General features: G+C 39.1%; 1 protein-coding gene across 5 annotated transcripts in view; it reads left to right on the top strand.

Annotated features, from left to right (window-relative positions):
* sesn1 (sestrin 1) overlaps window positions 1–22,205 on the top strand; it is a 130,540-nt gene that overhangs the window by 102,589 nt on the left and 5,746 nt on the right. For 3 of the 5 annotated variants that reach the window (XM_072552314.1, XM_072552321.1, XM_072552350.1), the window contains 5 exons: window positions 15,789–15,854; window positions 16,163–16,363; window positions 19,191–19,373; window positions 20,541–20,795; window positions 21,082–21,229. In XM_072552314.1, the coding sequence (XP_072408415.1) occupies window positions 15,789–15,854; window positions 16,163–16,363; window positions 19,191–19,373; window positions 20,541–20,795; window positions 21,082–21,229 (853 nt within the window). Of the gene's footprint in view, window positions 1–3,200; window positions 3,387–15,788; window positions 15,855–16,162; window positions 16,364–19,190; window positions 19,374–20,540; window positions 20,796–21,081; window positions 21,230–22,205 lie in introns of those variants that run through there. The other 2 variants (XM_072552340.1, XM_072552331.1) reach the window with 2 other exon arrangements.

Raw genomic sequence — 22,205 nt, forward strand, 5'->3', positions numbered from 1 at the left:
CTTTATTTCAAAAGGAATGAAGTCTAAAAATAAGGAAGTCTTACTAAAACTTGCACATCCGGAATACACTGAGCAGTTATCCCCTTATCTAAGAAAACACATACTGAAATTTGAAGCAGTCCAAGACAAAGTTCACTAGATTGGCTCCTGGTATGGAGGGATGCACTTATGAGGTGAGATTAAGTAGGTCAGGTTTGTACTCATTCGAGCTCAAAAGAATGAGAGGGTGACTTTGTTGAAATATACAGAATTCTTGAGGAGGCTTGACAGGCTTAGGCCAGAGGGTGAATCTCAGAGTAAGGGGTTTCCCAATTAAGATAGATGAGACTTTTTCCTGAGTATACTGAATTTTTTACTGTTGAGGCTGAGTCATTAAGTATATTCAATGCTGAAATTTTTAATCAGAACAGGAATTAAGGAATATTGGGGGTAAGGCAGGAAAGTGGAGTTGAGGGGTATATATAGCTAACCTATGAACTGAATGAATGGCAGAACGGACTTGATGAGACAACTGGCCTACTTCTGCTCCTGTAGTTTTGTGTGTATTGATGCTCATTGCTGATCGAATATATTCAGCCCTAAATAAGCAATGCAGGTACATCTTCGGACTGCTGATGTGGTGCTATCCACAGATAAATTTCAAGCAGTGTTCTGTGCAATGCAGATTATTCAGCTTGCTTAGAGTCATAGAGCTGTACAGCATGAGAACAGACTGTCCAGTTCAACTTGTCCTTGCCGTACAGATATCCTAAATTAATCCAATCCTAATTGCTAGCATTTAGCCCATATCCCTCTAAACCCTTCCTATTCATATTCCCATCCAAATGTCTTTTAAATGTAATTGTACTGGTCTCTTCCACCTCCTCTGGTAGTTCATTCCATACACTTACCATCCTCTGCACGAAAAAGTTGCCCCTTATGTCCCTTTCAAATTTTTCACCTTAAACCTATCCCCTCCAGTTTTGGACAACCACCAAATGGGGAAGATACCTTGTCTATTCACCCCATCCATGCCCCTCATGATTTTATAAACCTTTTATAAGGTTATAGCTCAAACCCTCCAACCCTGGCAACATCCTTGTAAATCTTTTCTCAGCCATTTCAAGTTTCACAACATCCTTCCTATAGCGCAGAGACCAGAACTGCATACAGTATTCAAAAAGTGGCCTAACCAGTGTCCTATACAGCAGCAACATGACCTCCCAACTCCTGTACTCAATGCACTGACTGATAAAGGCAGGCATACCAAATGCTGCCTTTGCATGGATTATGAACAGTTCCTAGTTATTAATGTGTTTAGAATTTTCCCATTGTGCATTATGACTCCTGCTATCCAGTTTACAAGCTTGTTGCTGTTCTCAACACACTAATTTGGAAGAGTCATCTAGCCTCAATATTAGCTTGCTTTCCCTCCATGGATGCTACCTGACCCACTGTGGTTTTCAGTACAGATTCCAGCAGTAATTTGCTGCTACATTTATTTGACATTATACTTAGCTATTCTTTTGGCAAATTAAATTTTAGATTCTCACTTTTTTATACTTGAACTCAATGGCTTATTCTAATTTTACAATAGGGGGTTATTTTCTGTTTTGAAGCGTTTCCTTGTAACTTGCCATGTACCTATGAACATGTAGATATGTTCTACTGCATTTTTTTCAAAACAGTTGTAAAAGTGAAAACAAGCACTTATACCTCCGTGAGTGGTGAATTGTAAAAGTTATCAGTGTTTGCTGTGGTACGTAAAGTCCCAACACTTTTAGATTTATTGCCAAGTATGGACATTGTACTGCACTACAAACCTTCCTCCAGCCCAAAAAATGTCCATTCACCATTACTCTGTTTTCCATCAGTCAGCAATTTTGTATCCAAGTTGCCATTGTCCCTTTTATACCACGATCTACAACTTTCCTCATGTCTGTTGTGAGGCACTGTATCGAATGTCTTCAGGAAATCTATATACATCATGTCTTAAGTGTTGCCCTCATTAACATTGTCTGTTACCTCTTTTTAAAAAACCTCCAAGTTAGTTAAACACTATTTCCCCTTTAGAACCCACTACTGCAATTAGAGTAACTGATCTATAATTGCCAGGATTAGTCTTGCAACTGTTTTTCAATAAGGCCGTAATGTTGGCAATTCTCCAGTCTATTGGCACCTCCCAAGTCCAGGGAAGTCTGAAATATTATGCCCAGTGACTACAGTTTCTACCCTCACCTCATTCAAAATCCTTGGGTGCATCTCACCCAATCCTGGTACCTTGTTAATTTGGAGTGCCAAAAATCTGTTCAAGTCTTTTTAATTCATTTTGGTTCCTCCTAGTGACAAGGTTTCTTCCTTCTCACCATGGCCTGGGCAGTATATTGCTCTCTTAAAGACAGGCGCTAAGTATTCCTTTAATACCTTCAGTCATGCCGTCTACCTTGGACTGTCAATCCTCTTTTTGTTTTAGTTTCTGAGGTCCTGACCAAATATGGTTGGTTAAAACTCTGAAGGTTTAGGTAAAAGCGAGAAAGTTTAAACTCTGTTATACAAATCAAGAAAGAGGTTATCAGATTCTCCTAACTGGGAATTGAAAAATCAAATTGAGTGCTACATTAGGATGCTGGTGAATTTAATGGGCTTGTATTTTTAATGTTATGTATAAATAGTTTGGTTGATTCCATGTTTTTAAATACATTTCTTTTGTGTGATTAGCTTCTTTTATTGAAACCAAATCTGTAGCATTAGAAAGACCAATTTTGTTTTAAAAACAGGTAAATGATCTGTCCTCTATCAAGCCAGGATCTGGTTTCAATAAGATCAGTTTGGTTCATAACAACCAAAAGCAAACTGCTTGCTACTGTATAAACCCAATCTCTCTGATTTACACTTGCGTGGTAGCAGGCGAAAGAAAACGGTGACCCCAACTTTTATGCGGGGTGGGGAGAGGACGAGCACCCCCCGTACATTGTTGATCTTAAAGTTTTTGTCAAAAGGCCAGACTTATTTTTCATCCAGTTCTAAATTGCCACCGCCGTTTAGCCCCGAGCATATTGCAGCTTCGGGCAACACCTCTTCTGATCGATTTCCGTCTTGCTGCATGCAGTTTCTGAATGGTCCATAATGACGGAGTCTGTCTGACATTTATTTTCCAGCCACCAATCGGCGTCTGCATCAGGTGATTGACTTAGAGGTTGTTTGTGCGATCAAATATTTCAGCATACACTGTACGCTGCGTTCGCAGTCCTGGAGCTACTAACGAGATAAACGGATAGAAAGGTTATACTTTGGCTTTATTAGAGATACTGAGTAAACTCAAAATGAGACTCGCAAGTGTAGCAAACACAACGAAGCCTCGAGACGGGTCGGTGAGGGAATATCTACTCTGTAGTAATTGTCAAAAGGTATTGTATGTAGTCGGAAATCTAATGTGATGTGTTGCAAGATGCACCTATGGTTTCTAACGTTCTTCCTTAAAAATGTATTTTTCACAGATTGCTTTTAGGATTATATTAAACGAAAGGTACTGCTGTGCAGATGTTATTCTTGGGCTAGTATCTAAGTAGTATTGGGCTGAACAAAATGCCGCCCTTATGGTAGGAAAACATCGAGTTATTTAAGGAACGGGAAAGGCTATGCTTCTTGCTGACCCAGTAGAAAAATACGATGTGTGATTCTGACCCTTGCAAAGCCAAAGGAGCGACAATGCCTGAAAACCAGAATAGAGTATCTGATCAAGGTGGTTAGTAACACTGCAGGAGAATCCTAGACAGATATTAAATCCACGGCTTAGGTCGCCTAAAATTTGGTTGCCTGTGGTTGAGTGGAGGGAGCGAGGAAACGAATCAGAATAGGTGAGTTTATATTGGAGGGGCGCTAGAGGGTTAGTGACTAGAGTTGTGATAGATGGTTGGGACTTGGCATGGAATAGAATAGGTAGCAGAAGTTTGGATAAGGTTAGGAAGCTAAACAGGAAAGCGTTAGAAAAGGTTAGCACGAACGTGACAAAGTCATGTCTGCTTGTTACCGACCTATTCACTTGTAAGACAAATATCTTTAGTTGTTAAATTTCAAACACTCGCATAGGTATTTTTGTTAACTCTTTCATGGATACTTTTGTGTCAATTAGAATCATACTGGGTGTTTTTCTGTGGTTCAAAGCCTTTTATACCTGACAGTGCATACTAACTTAGTCACATATAACTAACCTGTTAGTTATTTTTTGGTCTGTGTCAATATATTAATATTCTATGTAACTTTGACAAGATTACTATTGAAAGTTAAAGTATGTCAATAACAACCTACAAATAACACACACCTGTTTCTGATAACTTGTAATAATGCAGATAGCCCTGGCTTATGAGATAGCAGTGAAATGAACTAGACAATATGATGGCCTATTGCAGGTCCAAAACAAGTTATTCTTGCAGGTTCCAGAGGTGGAAACCTTGCTGCTGAGCCCTATCTTCCTACACAATGCAATTAAACAAGTTTCAATCATGAGGTTATGATGGATGTACCAGCTTCAAAATCTAGGATATTTTCTGGCTCATGCACAACGCTTAACTAAACCTTCATCTATCTTGTTCTCTGCACTTTCCCCCTTTCTCTTCCTCGGCTATTAATCAGAATACTGACCAAAGTCCAAAAGATTACATGCTTTTTATTGTCCATTACTGACTTCATCCCTGTCCTCCGATAACATCTTAACTATATTTTTCTTTATGGTATTTTATTCTAGGTTCGTGGAAATGGTTCTGCTCAAGGCTATTGGAGTACAGCCATGTCTTCCAATGGCTTCACTGTGCTTTCACAGTCACTGTTAGTATATTTCAGGGGACTTATTAAAATCATACCTCTTCCACATTTGGCAGTCAGATCTGCAAATGATTCTTGGGTTTGCTGGTCTCACCAACTTTTGGTGTCTCACTCACCAACCACCTGCTTAATAACACCTGTGGAGAGAAAGCAGAGTCAACATTTTGAGATGCGTGACTCTTCAGCTGTCAATTCTTGGTTCTGAAAAAGGGTCAGTGGACATGAAATGTTGACTCTGCTTTCTTTCAACAGATGAGGTAGAGACCTGGTAAGTTTCTCCAGCGATTTCCAGCATCTGTAGTTCTTTGTTTCTCACTTAATATTAGGACAGGTGAGACAAAAGTTTTTAATTCAGCCTAACTGAAAATATAACTCCATCCTCTTTGGTAACTTTGAGCACTTGTACATTGCTCATCCAGATTCTGCCAACTTTTCTGGTTTTCACTCCAACTGTCAGGCAATTTGATACATGCGGTTATTTGGATGCTACTTATGTTATACAATGTTAGAAGAATTAATTCTTCCTGACGTTTGTTAGCATATTAGTGGTCATAGGGATTAAATAGAATTTTTACAGCAACGTTGTGCAGTTGATAGGATAACTGTTTAGGTTTCCTGTAATCTCTCTCTTTTTCCAAGTCCTGAGAATGAAATTACAATAAAGACCTTTTTTGTTTGTCATCAGCAACAAGTGGACACAGTAGGGAGGAGAACTGGGGACTTATTTGAATCGTCCATGCTCAAGTATAAGTTTATTTGAGTACATTATCAAAGTACCTTTTAATTCCCTGTTGGTTTAACACTATAATTAATTGGTTTGGAAGAAAGGTTGGAAATAGTCCAAGTGGAATGCATTCGTTGATCTGGATCATATGAAAAACATTTTTGTACCTTGTTTATCAATAATCCTTGAAAAGTCATATTTATTATCTTTTCCTGGTTCCCTTGAAGGTATTGGTGGGCCTTCTATTTGATCTGCTGTAACCTTTGTGATGATGCTCCCACAATGGTGTTGGGTTGAAACTGTCTCAGGAAATTAACTCCATGATATTGCTGCACTGCATCTTGTAGTTTAGATATTTTCTAAACAGCCAGTTCAGGGATGATATTGCATGCCTCTGGAGCAGATTGTGCTTGGATCTCCTGGATCTCCAAAGTTATGGTGAAGGAAGTGAAATTTGACACTGTTGTGATTATGATGATCTAGACCAAAGCAGTTTGCCTTTTGGTTTGGAATCATGATGAGCTTCTATAATGGTGGTGTTGAATGGGGGAGTATTCTATTACACTGCCGAATTAAGTCTTGCAAATGCAGGAGGCTTGTGCCTAATCAGTATCTCTGCTTTTGTGGCTGTTGACTAAATATGGCTGATACACTTCAAATTCTGGCCTATGCAGTTTGAAAGGGGAGAAATTGGAATCAGATGGAACAGGATTATAATTACAAAGACATGAGAGAAGAGCTGGCCAGAGATGGGTGACAAGGTAGCCTAGCAGGGAAGACAGTGGCGCAGCAATGGCAAGAGGTTCGGGGGATAAATTGGGAGGCACAGCAGAAATTTATTTCAAGAAGAAACATACTAAGGGGAGGGTGAGGCAATCGTGGCTGACAAGGGAAGTAAGGGACAGTAGAAAAGCAAAACCATAGGATATGAGAAGTCAGATGATTGGGAAGCTTTGTAAAAACCAGTAATGGACAATGTTTCAAAAAAAAAGAAATGAGGGTAAGCTGACTAGTAATATAAAAGAAGATTGCAACAGTATTTTCTTCGATCTATACAAGATAAGAGAGATGCAAAAGTGGACATTGAACAGCTGAAAATGTGGCTGGAGAAGTAGTAAGGGGAAAGAAAGTAATGTCAGAAGAACTGAATAGCTATTCTGTATCAGTTTTCACAATGGAAGATAGCAATAACATACCAGTACTTCGAGAATCGGGGGACATCAAGGGACAGACAAATAATGGCCATCACTAAGGAGAAGGTGCTGGGGAAGCTGAAAGATCTGAAGGTGGATAAATCACCTGGACCAGATGGACTGCACCACAGAGTGGAAGAGATTGTAGAGGCATTGGTGGTGATTTTTTAGGAATCAGTAGAATCAGCGACTATCCCAGAAGACTGAAAAATTGTTAATGTAACACTTCTATTTATGAAGGGAGGATGGCAGATTATAGGCCATTTACCCTGATGTTGGTCATGATAAGATTTTAGAATCCATTATTAAGGATGAGAGAACGTGAAAGTGTGTAGTAAAATAGGGCTGAAGTAGCACGGTTTTGTCAATGGGAGGTCACTCTTGATGAATCTAGTAATTCTTCGAGGAGGTGATAAATAAGTGAGGCGAAGGAGAGCCAATGGACATGATCTATTTGAATCTCCTGAAGGCCTTTGACAAAGTGCCGCACAGGAAGTTGCTAGATAAGATGGCGTTAGGATCTGGATTAGTGGTGCTGGAAGAGCACAGCAGTTCAGGCAGCATCCAAGTAGCTTCGAAATCGACGTTTCGGGCAAAAGCCCTTCATCAGGAATAAAAATAAGGGCTTTTGCCCGAAACGTCGATTTCGAAGCTACTTGGATGCTGCCTGAACTGCTGTGCTCTTTCAGCACCACTAATCCAGAATCTGGTTTCCAGCATCTGCAGTCATTGTTTTTACCAAGATGGCGTCAGGGGCAAGGTACTGGTGTAGATAGAGGAGTGGCTGACTGGCAGAGAGTGGGGAGCCAGGGGTTCTTTCCAGGATGGCAGTCTGTGACTAGTGGAATTCTGCAGGAATCAGTGTTGAGACTGCAAACTATTTACATTATGCATTAACAATCTGGGTGAAGGAACTGAGGGCATTGTTGCTAAGTTTGGTTATTACACAAAGATAGATGGAGGGCCAAGTAGTGTTGAGGAAGCAGAAGACTGCAGAAGGACTTGAACAAACAAAGAGAATGTGCAAAAAAGTGGCAGATGGAATACAGTGTGGGAAAGTCTAAGGTTGGAAGAATAGAGGCATAAACTATTTTGTGAAAGGGGTAAGACTTCAGAAATCTGAACCACAAAGGCACTAGGCACTCCTCGTTCTGAAGGCTTGTATGTCGGTTCATTTAACAATTAGAAAGGCAAATCGAAGTTAGCATTTAAAAGGGCTAGAATACAAGAGCAGTGAGGTAGTGCTGAGGATCTATAAGGCTTTTGTCAGACTGTGTTTGGAAATTGTGAGTAGTTTTGGGACATGTATCTAAGGAAAGGTGTGCTGGTTTTGGAGGAGGTCCAGAGGTGGTTTACTGGAACAATCCCAAGGATGAAGGGCTTATCATAAGAGGAACAGTTGAGGATTTGGGGCCTGTACTTGATGTAGTGTAGAAAGATGAGGGGTGATCTTGTTGAAACATGTAGAAGACTGAGGCCTGAATTGAGTAGATATGGAGATAATGTTTCTCTTCATAAGAAAAGACTAGAACCTGATGGCGCAGCCTCTTTTGAAGAACTGAGATGAGGAACTTCTGTTGCAGAGGGTAGCAAATCTGGAATTCATTGCTGTAGAGAATGTGAAGGCCAAGTCATTGAGTACATTTAAGACAAAGATAACATTGTGATTGGTAAGGGGATCAAGGGTTAAGGAAGAAGACAGGAGAATGGGGTTGAGAAACAAATCAGCGATGATTGAATGGTGGAGCAGATTTGATGGGCTGAATGGTCTAATTCTGCTACTATATCTCAAGGTATATTCCTGCTTTATATGGTATCATAAAGCCCACCTCAAAGTCTTTGAAAAGGGAAAGTTTATTTGTTCAACGCAAATGGATCTTTAGTAGCACTGGCTGTATGGTTAGAGGATACACTTTTATAGCCTGAAAGCATTGTACCATTTAATGCACAGTATAATCTATTAATGCCATGATCGTTTAATTGTCAGAAATGGCTCGTCCATGCCAGCCAGGTATCCTATCCTATCCTAACCTAACCTAGTCCCATTTGCCAGCACTTGGCCCATATCCCTCCAAACCCTTCCTATTCATGTAACCATCCAGATGCCTTTGCAATGTTGCAATTGTACTAGCTTCCACCACTTCCTCTGGCAGCTCATTCCATACATGTACCACCCTCTGTGTGCCCTTAGGTCCCTTTTATATCTTTCCCCTCTCACCCTAAACCTATGCCCTCCAGTTCTGGACTCCCCCACCCCAGGGAAGAGACTTTCTCGATTTGTCCTATCCATGCACCCCCATCATTTTATAAACCTCTATAAGGTCACCCCTCAGCCTCCAACGCTCCAGGGAAAACAGCCCTAGCTTACTCCGCCTCTCCCTATACCTCAAATCCTCCAACCCTGGTAACCTCCTTATAAATCTTTTCTGAACCCTTTCAAATTTCACAACATTCTTCGGATTGGAAGGAGACCAGAATTGCACGCAACATTCCAACTGTAGCCTAACCAATGACCTGTACAGCCGCAACATGAGCTCCCAACTTCTATACTCAATGCTCTTGCCAAACGCCGCCTTCCTATCGATCAGCGACTCTACTTTCAAGGAGCTATGAACCTGCACTTCAAGGTCTCTTTGTTCAGCAACACTCCATAAGACCTTTACCATTAAGTGTATAAGTCCTGCTAAGATTTGCTTTCCCAAAATGCAGCACCTCGCGTTTATCTAAATTAAACTCCATCTGTCACTCCACAATCCATTGGTCCATCTGATCAAGATCCCATTGTAATCTGAGGTAACCTTCTTCGCTGTCCACTGCACCTCCAATTTTGGTGTCATCTGTAAACTTACTAACTATACCTCTTATGCTCACATCCAAATCATTTTTATAGTGGACCCAGTGCCGATCTTGTGGCATTCCACTGGTCACAGGCCGCCAGTCTGAAAAACAACCCTCCTCCACCACCCTCTGTCTTCTATCATCGATCCAGTTCTGTATCCAAATGGCTAGTTCGCCCTGTATTCCATGAGATCTAACCTTGCTAACCAGTCTGCCGTGGGGAACCTTGTTGAACGCCATACTGAAGTCCATATAAATTATATCCACCACTCTGCCTTCATCAATCCTCTTTGTTACTTCTCCATTCAGGCAGTTGGGAGCGTTCTATAAAACACGTGTGATAGTGCCTTGGAAGGGATAAAGAGGGTTTGGGGAACTGAAAGAGAGACATATGTTGTAGAATATCCAATTTCTGACCTGCTTTAGTATCCATAGCATTTGGGTAGCTTCAAGGTCTCCAATAACTTTATTACATCTATCATGCTCTTGTTTTTTTTCCCCAAAGAAAGACTGAGGATACATGAGTTTATCTACATATTTCATCAAATATGCTTCATAGTTGCATTAAGAAAATTAATCATGTTTTTCAGGTGCAATAATTAACTTCTATAAGGAAGCTTCCCTCTAGATTGCTTCATCTAAAAGTTTTCCTTATTACACTGAGGCCAGTCTCCTGTTTCAAATAAGAAATAAATATATTTATAATGAAGTATCAGACTTTGTAGACTGCTTAACATTTAATTACACATATATAAATAGTTTTATTGTTACAAGGTTTTCGAGGCTATCCTAAAGTTAAAATTGAACTAATGATTAGTTCTACACACCTGACAAAATTTTGCTAAAACTTATGCAGTTTCCTCCCTGCTACTCGCTTATAATATTTTCTAGTCCACTGTTCAGAGATGTTATTGCACACCTCTGGAGGAGGTGAGACTTGAATCAGGACTCTTGGATTAGAGATAGGGATGCTATCACACCACCACCAGAGTCCTTGCTACCTGCTTAAGCATCACTTCAGCAAACCCTAAGCACCTGAGTGAATTTGACTAATGCATTGTCAAAAAAATTAGGAATAGGCTGTGTGGTTCAAAGATGTACACTGAATTTTTAATCCTCCTTTCCACTTGCTCCCTCCTCTGTTAAATATTCAGTACATTTGTGAAAATTATTATAATTTAAAATGTCTTTAATATACCAAAATGACTTCTCTTTGCTCGTGGGATATGGGTGATTTGTTACCCAATCTTTAATTGGGGTGGCTCAGTGGTTAGCACTGCTGCCTCACAGCACCAGGCACCTGGGTTCAATTTCAGCCTCTGGCGACCGTCTGTGTGGAGTTTGCACATTCTCCTTGTGTCTGCATGGGTTTCCTCCGGGTACTCTGGTTTCCTCCCACAGTCTAAAGATGTGCAGGTTAGGTGAATTGGCCATGCTAAACGCCCAGTGTTAGGTGCATTAGTCAGGGCTAAATACAGGGTAGAGGGATAGGTCTAGATGGGTTACTGTTCGGAGGGTCGGTGTGGACTTGTTGGGCCGAAGGGCCTGTTCCCATACTGTAGGGAATCTAATCTAATTGCCTTTTAAGGAAAAATCAATGATCGTTTCATGGAATGGTTTATTGGCATACTGACATTGCTGTAACAGAAAAACAAAGCCTTTAGATAATGAACAAAGCTATTGGGAAGTTCTGATACGCAATTACACTTTTGTATCTGAAAAAAGAAATTAAGTTTCTTAATTAAATTCTGAAAGTAATGAATGCCTGAACCACGGTAGCTGTAATACAAACAAAGGCCATTTTGAAGTTAGTTGGAGAATGTGACCTTGCAGCACATGGAAATATAGCCCATTCAGCCCTGTTTGGACTGACACATATCTTAGTTCCACTTACTGACCTGTGATTCCTTTGTGCACTTGCCAAATTTAAAAAGAAGTTTTGTCTTGACTATTTCCAATCAGAATTTAAAAACTTGGTAGACTTGAGTTAAATGGATATATTACTTTATCACCGTCCAGTTATTCCACCTTTCTCCTAAATAACACACCCTTACACAAAAAGTACATGGATCAATATTATCACAAATTCCTTTCCTAAGGAGATCAAATTAAAGCCCAGAGGGGCAATGAAGGAAACTATTTAAATGTAACTGTTTCACAAAGGGCATCCAGAAAATGCAAGCAGTCACGCAAGGCGACAATGGAGGTGGTCCTGTTCTTAGTTTGTGCGGTACCTTTTACCACTTTCTCAAATTGATGAAGGTAGATCAATGGAAGTTTTTTATACTGACTTCAACAAGACGGTCAGCAAGGTTCCGCGTGGTAGACTGGTTAGCAAGGCTAGATCATATGGAATCCAGGGAGAGCTAGCCATTTGGATACAAAATTGGCTTGAAGGTAGGTGACAGAGGGTGGATGTGGAGTGTTGTTTTTTGGACTGTGACCAGCAGTGTGCTGGAAAGTTCAGTGCTGAGTCCCCTGCATTTTTGTCATCCATATAAATGATTTAGGTGGTAACATAGAAGGAATGGTTAGTGCGTTTGCAGATGACACCAAAATTGGAAGTATAGTGGACAATGAAGAGGATTAGCTCAGAGTACGACAGGATTTTAATCCTATTATAGCGCAAACAGCTACAAGAACAGGTCAGAAGCCAGGAATACTGAGGCGATTAACTCACCTTCTCACTCCTCAAAGCCTATCCACCATCTACAAGGCACAAGTCAGCAGTGTGATGGAATACTCCTCACTTGACTGGACGAGTGCAGCCTCACCAACACTCAGGAAGCTTGACACCATCCAGGCCACAGCAGCCCGCTTGATTGGCACTACATCCGCAAGTATCTCCTCTCTCCTCCACCAATGCTCAGCAGCACAGTATACTATATACAAAATACACTGCAAAAATTCACCAAAGATTCTCAGGTAATAGATATATGGGAACACCACCAACTTCAGGTTCCCCTCCAAGCCACTCGCCATTCTGACTTGGAAATATATTGCTGTTCCTTCGCTGTTGCTGGGTCAAAACCCTGGAATTCCCTCCCTTATGGCATTATGGGTCAGCCCATAGTAGATGGAATGCAGCAGTTCAAGAAGGCAGCTCACAACCACTTTCTCAAGGGCAGCTAGGGATGGGCAATAAATACTGGCCAGCCAGCGATACCTACGTGCCACAAATGAACAATTTTTTTAAAAACAGGCTGAGTAGTGGCATTTTAATTTGGATAAATTTGAGGTGTTACGTTTTGGTAAGACAATTCAGGGTAGGCCTTCGGCATTTAATGGTTGTATTTTGGGGAGAGTTGCTGAACAAAGAGACTTTGGGGTGGATGTTCATACATCCTTAAAAGTGAAGTCACAAGAAGACACGTTAGTGAGAGCGCATTTGGTATGCTTGTTTTATTGGACAGTGCATGGAGTATAAGAGTTGGGATGTAATGTTGCAGCCGTACAGGATATTGGTTAAATCACTTTTGGAATAATACATTTAATTCCCTACGATAGGAAAGATGCTGTTAAACTTGAAAGATTTCAAAAAGGATTTACAAGGACGTAACTGGGGTTGAGCAGAGACTAAATAGGCTGGGCTATTTTCCTGGGACAGGATGGACCTATAACTGTTGGAATTTAGATAAATGAAATCTAACCTTTGAAATATATATTTTGAAGGACCTTGACAGGGAGGATGTTTCCCTTGTGGGAGAGACTAGAACTAGTGCACAAAGTTTAATAATAAGGGATGGAGGTAAGAGTTTTTTTGTTCCCCTGAGGTTTGTTATTCTTGGTGTTCTCTTCCCCAGAGAGATTTAAATTCTTGATTTCCAAATGTCAAAGGGGTGAGGGTTAGACAAGAAAGCCAATTTGAGGCCACAACATGATCAGCCATACATTTTTCAAATGGTGGAACAGACTTACTGAGTAGCTTACTCTGTTCCAAGTTCAGGGTGGCTCGGGACCCGGGTTCAATTCCAGCCTTGGGCAACTGTCTGTGTGGAGTTGCATATTCTTTCTGTGTCTGCGTGGATTTCCTCCCACAATCCAAAGGTTAGGTGAATTGGCTATGCTCAATTGCCCATAGTTTTCAGGGATGTGTAGGCATTAGTCATGGAGACATGTAGAGTAATAACATAGGGTAATGGGTCTGGGTGGGGTACTCTTCAGAGGGTCGGTGTGATCTTGTTGGGCCTGATGGCCTGTTTCTACACTGTAGGGATTCTATGATTCAAGTTCTATGTTATATTAATTTAAAATATGCCAAGACTATTTACAGTCAGAAATAGATGATGAGATAAATTGTGTTATCATAGAATGATATAACAATTGAGGCATTTGCATGGGATTTGGATGATTTAGTTAGAAATGGCAGGGATATGGGGGAAAAAGCAGGAGATTGCTATTAGGTAATAGAAAACAGTGCAGACATGATGGGCCAAATGGCCTTTTCCTGTGCAGTAACAAATCTGAGATTCTGTGGAATGAAGTCCATTGTGTCTGCATCAGCTCTTTCAAAGTATTTCAAAGAATGATGATGCTTCCCCAGCCTTGCAAACCTATCCTTTTCAAACAGTTCCTTTTTGACAGTTACTATTGAATCTGCTAGCCTAACTGACCACTTGTTTTTGGAAGGTGGGATAAACCATAGATTATTTGGTGTTTCTTGCATTCCTAAATACAAGTAGTTTGCTCAGCCAGTCTAGCACACTGGTCATGTCAGCTGTTAATTTTTGAGCCAAATCTTTTTTTTTCTCTATGACAGGTCCCAACTAAATTGTTTCATGTTATTTAGTGTAGATGAATTTAACCCATGAATTGATGTGATGTTTGTTTCTTACTAAATTTTAAGTTGTTAGGCTTAAAATTGAGGGACTTCATTTACATGGGTTGATTGAAGAATCTGTGTCATTCTCCTTAGGTAAGAAGGAGATTTGATAGAGGTGCTCAAAAACATGACAGATCTAGACAGAGTAGATAGGAAGGAACTGGGAGACACTGGAAGAAACTGGTTTCGGGGTTGAGAACCTACATACACAGATTTAAGGTGATTGGCCAAAGAACCAAAGATGACATGATAGGTTTTGTTTTGAGCAACTCTGCTGCTTCTCTGATGCTGCCTGACCTGCTGTGGTTTTCCAGCACCACACTTTTTTTGACTTGTTTTTATTCAGCTACTGTCTGACTGTATAGTGGAGGTATACAATTTAATCCTGGCTTTCAACAGGAAATTGGACATGTACTATAGAGAGGAATTTCTAAGTCTGGAAAAAGAACATGGTTGTCAGACTGGCTGAATTGCTCTTACAGAGAATTGGCATGATGGGCCAAATGGCGGCTCTTGTGCTGCAAGTTATTCTATTTCTATATTTATGCAAACCTTTGTGTTGCTGCAGTGGTGAAAGGGAGTGGTTTGACAAGCTTTTACCTTGAAAATATTGAAAATATTGGAATAAAGTTTTAATTATTGTTGTTGAGTTATTAGCCTCCATTTTTCTGAGCATTATGCTATGGTGTATTGGTTACAGGTGCGTTAAGATTTTACTGATATTTTGTGCTGAAATAACTTGCTACAGTTGACAGATGTTGAACCACTTGCCTTATTTCTAAGTAGTTATAATTTAACGGATGCCAGGTATCTCAACTGATCATTAAACAAGGAGCAGGAGGAACAAAACAAGGCTGTCTCAAAGCAGTTCAGTTGTTGACGCAGTGGTTGTAGAACTGCATGTTCTCGGCACCAGGCCAGTAAATATATTGGAGCAATGCCACAGTCAAAAGTGCAAATGTTTTTGAAATCATGCAATCTCATTTATATAAACTTCAGTATAGCTTTGTATTGTGTATAGATTCGTCTCTGTCCTTTATTGTGGTGAATTGTAGAAAAACTACTGTGAAATTACGTTGCTTCAGTGGGTTTTAATCTCGCACTAGGAAGCTACTTGAACAATGTGTTCTAGGCAGTGAGCCAAGTTGCTTTAGAACATTCAGCTCACAGCTGATCCAGTCTTCATTTCAGTGAGATTGTGGTATTATCAAAAATAAACTGATATCACTAATCTGTGTTGTTGATACTGTTTTGTACTAAGTTGTTTTCTGTTACTCACTTAAAGTGGATAAATGTAGGACAAATTGTTGATGCTTTGTTCCTCCTTGCAACTAAATTCGACATAGTTTAATTATGTTTCTTATTAATAAATAAATTCAATAAATCTATGTACTGTTATCTCTCTTTCCAGGAAATGGGAGTGAGAATCCCCAGGCCTTTGGGTCAAGGACCAAGTGAATTTATCCCTGAAAAAGAAGTAAGTATGTTTCTCCAGCAATTGAGTCTTCACCTTTTAAACTCTAATGTATATGATGTATGACTCTGATTCTAACTTGGAAAGTGCAGCAATGAAGGTAAATGCATCATGGGCTACATGCAAGTATACAGTGGAGTAGTGCTTGTCAGAATGAACTGTAAAATCCCTATAGCCAATTACCTGAATATCATAACTATTTAAATTTGCATCCACTTATTCTTCTCTGCAATCTGTGAAAGGCAACAGAAAAGCTTTATTTCTACTGTGTGTTGGTGTGAATACAAGTGAAAATTATTATTTTTAAACAGATCATCCAATTAGGAAGAGAAGATGCAGAGACACGCCTACTGTTCATTGAAGCATTTGCTACTTTGGGTCGCCTGGACAACATCACCTTGTTGATGGGATTCCATCCACGGTACCTTGACAGTTTTCTCAAAACCCAACACTACTTGATGCAAGTGGATGGTCCATTGCCATATCATTATCGACACTACATTGCAATAATGGTGAGTTCCTTCAGTAGCATTGTTCAGGTCATGGATGAAGTGTACAATTTCTTGTTAATTCATCATTATGTGAAAAGAAAAGAGCTTAATTAGTCCAGTCCTTAAAGTAATGAATTCAACAGAAGATCAGGTGTAGAAATACTTTATCCATTAGGTATGAAAGCAAATGTTGACATGCACATGATCAAAACTTGCATCACTCTGTTGATTTTTAAATTCTCATTTTGTTTTTATGTTCTTCTATGGCCTTACTCCTCCTGTCTTTGTAAGCTCTGTGCCTCCACAGCTCTGATAAATTTGCACTCTTGTGATTTGAGCTTTTATGCATCCTTAATTGTAGTCCGTCCATTTTTGCTGATTTTACTTAATATTACCTAACCCTCTTATACCTTCTCTGGAGCTCTCTGCCTCGCCACCTCATTTCCTTTTTACTCCTTTAAAGCACTTTTATAAAACCTATTGTCATGATCCACTGGACTATAGCTGAAAATAAAGACCCACTATTCCTGGAGTAGGAAATGTTAAGATTTAATGAAACTGCTATGTATCCCAGTTTGCCTCTGACTCGTTGCTACTTAGGATAAAAGCAAGCCTTGTGAGGTTTCTTCAGTGTAATAAAGAAAACTATTTATGGTAACAATCTTATCCTTAACCAGAGCAGTAGGAGAATAGGATTTCAAATTTCTGTTCTTAAACTATATACCCATTTTAAAATTCATTGCGCGCACACAATGCATACAGACACAAGCTGACATAACACACCAATAGTAAGTGGTGGGGAAAAATAGAGAAACATAGTTCTGTATCACCAGTTTTTTAAAAAAAGCATATAAATTTCAACTGGCTGGGTTGGATTTACATTCCTATTCTTTCTTTGGTAATCCCTTGTCATTGTTTGCGTGTGGTGATCAGTCTTTATTTCACTAGTTATTTGGCTGGACCTTTTCCTGGTGTGCTTTAGTATTCTTCCTCTCAGCAGCTTTTCCCTGTTTTTATGGCAGAGAGTTGTAAGTCAAGATTTCAAAACAAGGGAACAGAGAGATTGAAGCAGCCTCACTTTGTCAAGTTTTATTCATCATCAAATCTGTGTCAAATTGTAACATGACCAATTGCAGGCTTTTTTTTTACTATGCTGTGCTTTCCTGAGCCCACAGCATTGAGTGCCAATCGAAAAAAAACAATCCGAAGATTGTCTCCAAACAGAGTTGTCCTGAACACATGTGGGACTACTTTTTCTGGGTGCACTGTCCCCAAATTAACGTTGTTGCATATGGGTTGATTAGCTTTACTTGCTTTGCAAGTTGAATTTTTTCTTTGCTTTGTTTGTAAGTCGTGGCCTTTGTTTTTCATTTTCGGTCCATAACGTGGTCTCTTGCACCATTGCTTTAATCACACTTTTCGTCATCTGACCTAATATTTCCCTATGTGTCGTAATGCTCCTGTGAATTGCTTCAGGATGCTTTCTATGTTAAAGGTGCAGTATAAATATGTCTTTGTATGCAGACAACACTTTGCATGGTTTAGCTAGTTACCAAATACTATGATTGTGGTTTGCTTCCTATTGACAATGTTTATAGCTTAGTAAAATGACACATCAGGCTAGGTGGCTTAATGTTTTGCTCCTTTTTCAATAATCTTACTGCTTTTAGGGCTTATTGTGATGAAAGCTGGTTTGTTTCTCTCTTTACCTTTTGGATCCATTGCTTGTTTCTGATCACGGGATTGATGACATTTTCCCCTGCCGTATCAAAGATCTAAATAATTCTTACTTCCTTACCAATACAGACATTGGATTCATACACAGAAGCACAGGTTTATTGCTGCCAAATTGGCTGTCAAAGCCCTTGTGGAGTCTTTGTCCTGGGCCCACCTATTTTCTTTGCTTGTAGGATGCATTTAAAGATTTAGATGCACTTGGTATTTGATTCAGCTTTAGCGGGTGCCACATGAACACCATAGCTGTCGATACCTAGGTGACTTCTGTTTGCAAGGCTGCAACTTAATGATGTGAGAGCTCTTCAAAAAGTCATTCTCACCTTTTTCTTATTTCTTTGGATGGGAAGTGGGACATTGGAATTTCCATTTCCAGCTGTGCAAATCCTGACAAAAATTCACTTCCTAGCATTCTTCCCACCTGAACATTTTCCTTGCTAAAATCTAGTAATCTGCTTAAGTGCATTTTGTTTTTTGTAAATATAGATCAGACTCCTCAGCATGAAAAAATGGTTTTAGTATTGCAATTTCTACCACTTTAAAATGTTCACTTTTAAACTTGTATTTGACAAACTCAAGTTCAGCAACTAAAAAGTAAGATAAGTTTGTTTGTAAATGTTTAAGTAACATATGTTTCAGTATTCGCAATACATGTATTGTTACTTTTCTTTTGCATGTTTGCTTCTGCATTTATGAAAACACAAAAAAGGGCAAAGGGCTATTGGTACATAAGTAGAGTTTTTAGAGTTCTTTTAATCTGTTGTACTGTGCCATCTTCCCTGTGCATAATTAATGCTAACTCAAATGTTATTTCCTAATATTTGAAAGCAAAATGTAGTTTACTTTGGATTTTGGTGCAGGAATTTCACAACAAAGCACAATATTTTTCTTAGGTTCTTATAGGAAAACAAAGTTCATGTCTATTTTGCCAAAACTAATTTTGTTACTTTAAAATGAGAAGGGAAGCTGTGGTAGAAACATTTCTCATCTGTAATGAAAGGCAATAGTGAGTGTATTACAGCCAGTGAGTGTTATTTAGAGGATAAATTCTGATTTATGTTTTTTGATAAAATTTCAAATATCTTAAATGTTGGACCTTTGGCTTTATTAACAGGCTGCGGCTCGACACCAGTGTTCCTATCTTGTAAATATCCACGTTAATGACTTTCTGCAAGTTGGTGGGGATCCTAAATGGCTAGCAGGATTAGATTCAGCTCCGCTGAAGCTTCAAGCTTTAAGTGAAGTAAATAAAATTCTTGCTCATAGACCATGGCTTATTACCAAAGATCATATTGAGGTGAGTGAGTTAATATTGAGTAAACAGTCTTATTTCAACTTGTGTTTGAATCTGTCTTGCACCAACCAAAGGCACATTTGTAGCTTTTTGCCCTCAACTGTATCATAAATATTACTGTTTACAGTGAGAGCCATACCCTTTGCACAGGCTAACATCTATCAGACTGATAATTTCTTTATCTATCTTGATGTCTCATCTCCTTGCATTGCATATCCATTGGATAAAACAAAACTGCCTCCCTCCCTCTGTTTACTTTCTCCAACCGCTTGGTCCTCTACCCAGCCTTGTTTGAGATGCCTTTCTCATCTGTAATTTTTTTTCCTGACAGATTAATTTCCATTAGTTCTTCTAACCCCTCAATTTCCTTGTGCAGCACCCAAATTTGAACACTAGGTTTGAAGTGTGCATGGTGTAGGACTTTCCACGAAATGTGGTCAAAAATCTTACAAGATCTTTGAAATTACAAAATCAAAAATTACTAAGAATTTGCATTAATAATGCAACAGAAAGGCAGGTATAAGAATTCCATTCACTTAAAAACCTCAGTGTTGAAGGCACAGCTTGGTTTCAGAATGGGATTAAAGGGAAAGAGATAAAGAGATTGGCAGCTCAAATTCCAGAGCTTTGAGCCTCTTATGGTTGAAAGCATATTGACCTTTTTGTATCAAAACAAATGACCAAAGCATGAATCCAGTTAGAGGAAGAAAGAGTTCTTAGAGGGTTGCAGTACAGGGGGGGGGAAGTGCACAGACACAGGGAGAGGTGAGACTATGGAGAGATTTGTACGTGAGGACAAGTATTTTGAGGATTTATTAAATCATGGCCCAATGCAGTGTTATAGCAGCATAGTGAACAAGACTTAGTTTAAGTTAGAAATAGACAACAGAGTCATGGAAAAACTTAAATTTATGGAGAGTGCAAAATGATCATCTTTGAGAGTCTGGAGGTATCAAAAGCATAACGAGGGTTTCAGAATCATCTATATCTCTTTCTTGCTTTCTTTCTTGCTTACTTACTTACTTATATCATAACTTTAACTTACTAGTGAAGAAGTGACTGGAGCCATACCCTCAATTTAGAGGAATTGAGAAAATTTGGGGAAGTTTGAAGAGAATGATATGAAGCTATTATTAGCATAATTAGGTGAATTTCTTGTCTTTATTTCAGAAACTCCTAAAAGCTGAAGAGCATGGCTGGTCATTGGCTGAGTTGGTACATGTGGTCGTACTACTCACACACTATCATTCTCTTGCATCATTCACATATGGCTGTGGTATCAACCCTGAGATACATTGTGATGGAGGCCATACCTTCCAACTCCCTTCTGTTGGTAGTTGCTGTGTATGTGATTTTACAAATGGCAATGATGTTGTGGAAGACCTACTGAATGGCCAAGAAGGAACCAAAGTAAGCTCAAAAATGGTAAATCCATTTCTTATTGCATGCAAATTACATTAAAAATTCATTTATATGATGGACTTATACATATACAATAAAAACCTAAATTAAAACAAAGTGCCTATTAATGTAAATTTTGGGAACATTAGTTTTCTCTTCCCTTAATACGACTGCCTTTATGCAAAATTGCAATGAAAGTTTTTTTAAGAATCATAATTATCAAGACCGAACTAGTGATCTCAACAACAAAATTAAGTGCTGTTACTCGAGTCATGCATATGATCATTTTAGAAATATTTGTTTTTAACAGGGAACAGAGACTGTTTGTGAGGTAGAAGTTCTGATGAAGAAAATGAAACAGCTGCAAGAATGTCGAGATGAAGAGGAAGCAAGTCAGGAGGAAATGGCCACACGATTTGAGAGGGAAAAAATAGAAAGTCTCTATGTAGCACCAGCAGGTGAGAATAAGATAGTTGTGTAGAAGTAATATAAATGTTAATTTATCATCACCTTATGTAAAGATTGTGTTTGCAATTAATTCTGTGGTACAGCTAAAAACGGCACTGAAGATGTTTACTCAATATAGATACATAATGTGGTAATGTTACTGAACTAATAATCCACACATTAAGAATAATGTTCTGGGAATCTGGCTTCATATTTCACCAGAGCAGCCGCTGGATTTTAAATTCAATTAATAAATCTGGTATTGAAAGCTGGTCTCAGTAATGGTAACCAGGCACTATCATCAGCTGCCATGCCTGCCTGTAACTTCAGATTCTTAGCAATGTAATCTCATGAAAGAATAAATCATCAAAAATAAAATAGAAAATGTTAGTATGATAGTTTTCGTGTACACTGGTTATAAATATTTGGAGTAAAATAAGGTATGTCTTTATAGAGGACAAAGTGAGGACTGCAGATGCTGGAGATCAGAGCTGAAAATGTGTTGCTGGAAAAGCGCAGCAGGTCAGGCCGCATCCAAGGAACAGGAGAATCATGCCCGAAACGTCGATTCTCCTGCTCCTTGGATGCTGCCTGACCTGCTGCACTTTTCCAGCAACACATTTTCAGCTATGTCTTTATAGAACCAAGGTTTTGCCTGTAAAATAAGTATATTTTATTTCTAAATTTCCTTTCTGTTCAAATCTGGAGATTTGGAGACATTTGTTCTTATGAGACTGTAAGACATAGGAACAGAAGTAGGCCATTCGCTTCATCAAGTCTGCTTCACCCATTCAGTGAGATCATGGCTGATCTGATAATCCTTAACTCCACTTACCTGCATTTTCCCCATAATCCTTAATATCTTTGTTAGAATATACTGGTTGTGATGTATGCAAGTTATTCTCTTATTTCATTTTAAACTTTTAACATCACCTGTAAAAATTCCTGTGTATTTATTAATAGAATAAAGCTTTAATATTTGTGATT

Source organism: Chiloscyllium punctatum, chromosome 3 (assembly GCF_047496795.1).
Source record: "Chiloscyllium punctatum isolate Juve2018m chromosome 3, sChiPun1.3, whole genome shotgun sequence".
NCBI classification, from domain to species: domain Eukaryota; kingdom Metazoa; phylum Chordata; class Chondrichthyes; order Orectolobiformes; family Hemiscylliidae; genus Chiloscyllium; species Chiloscyllium punctatum.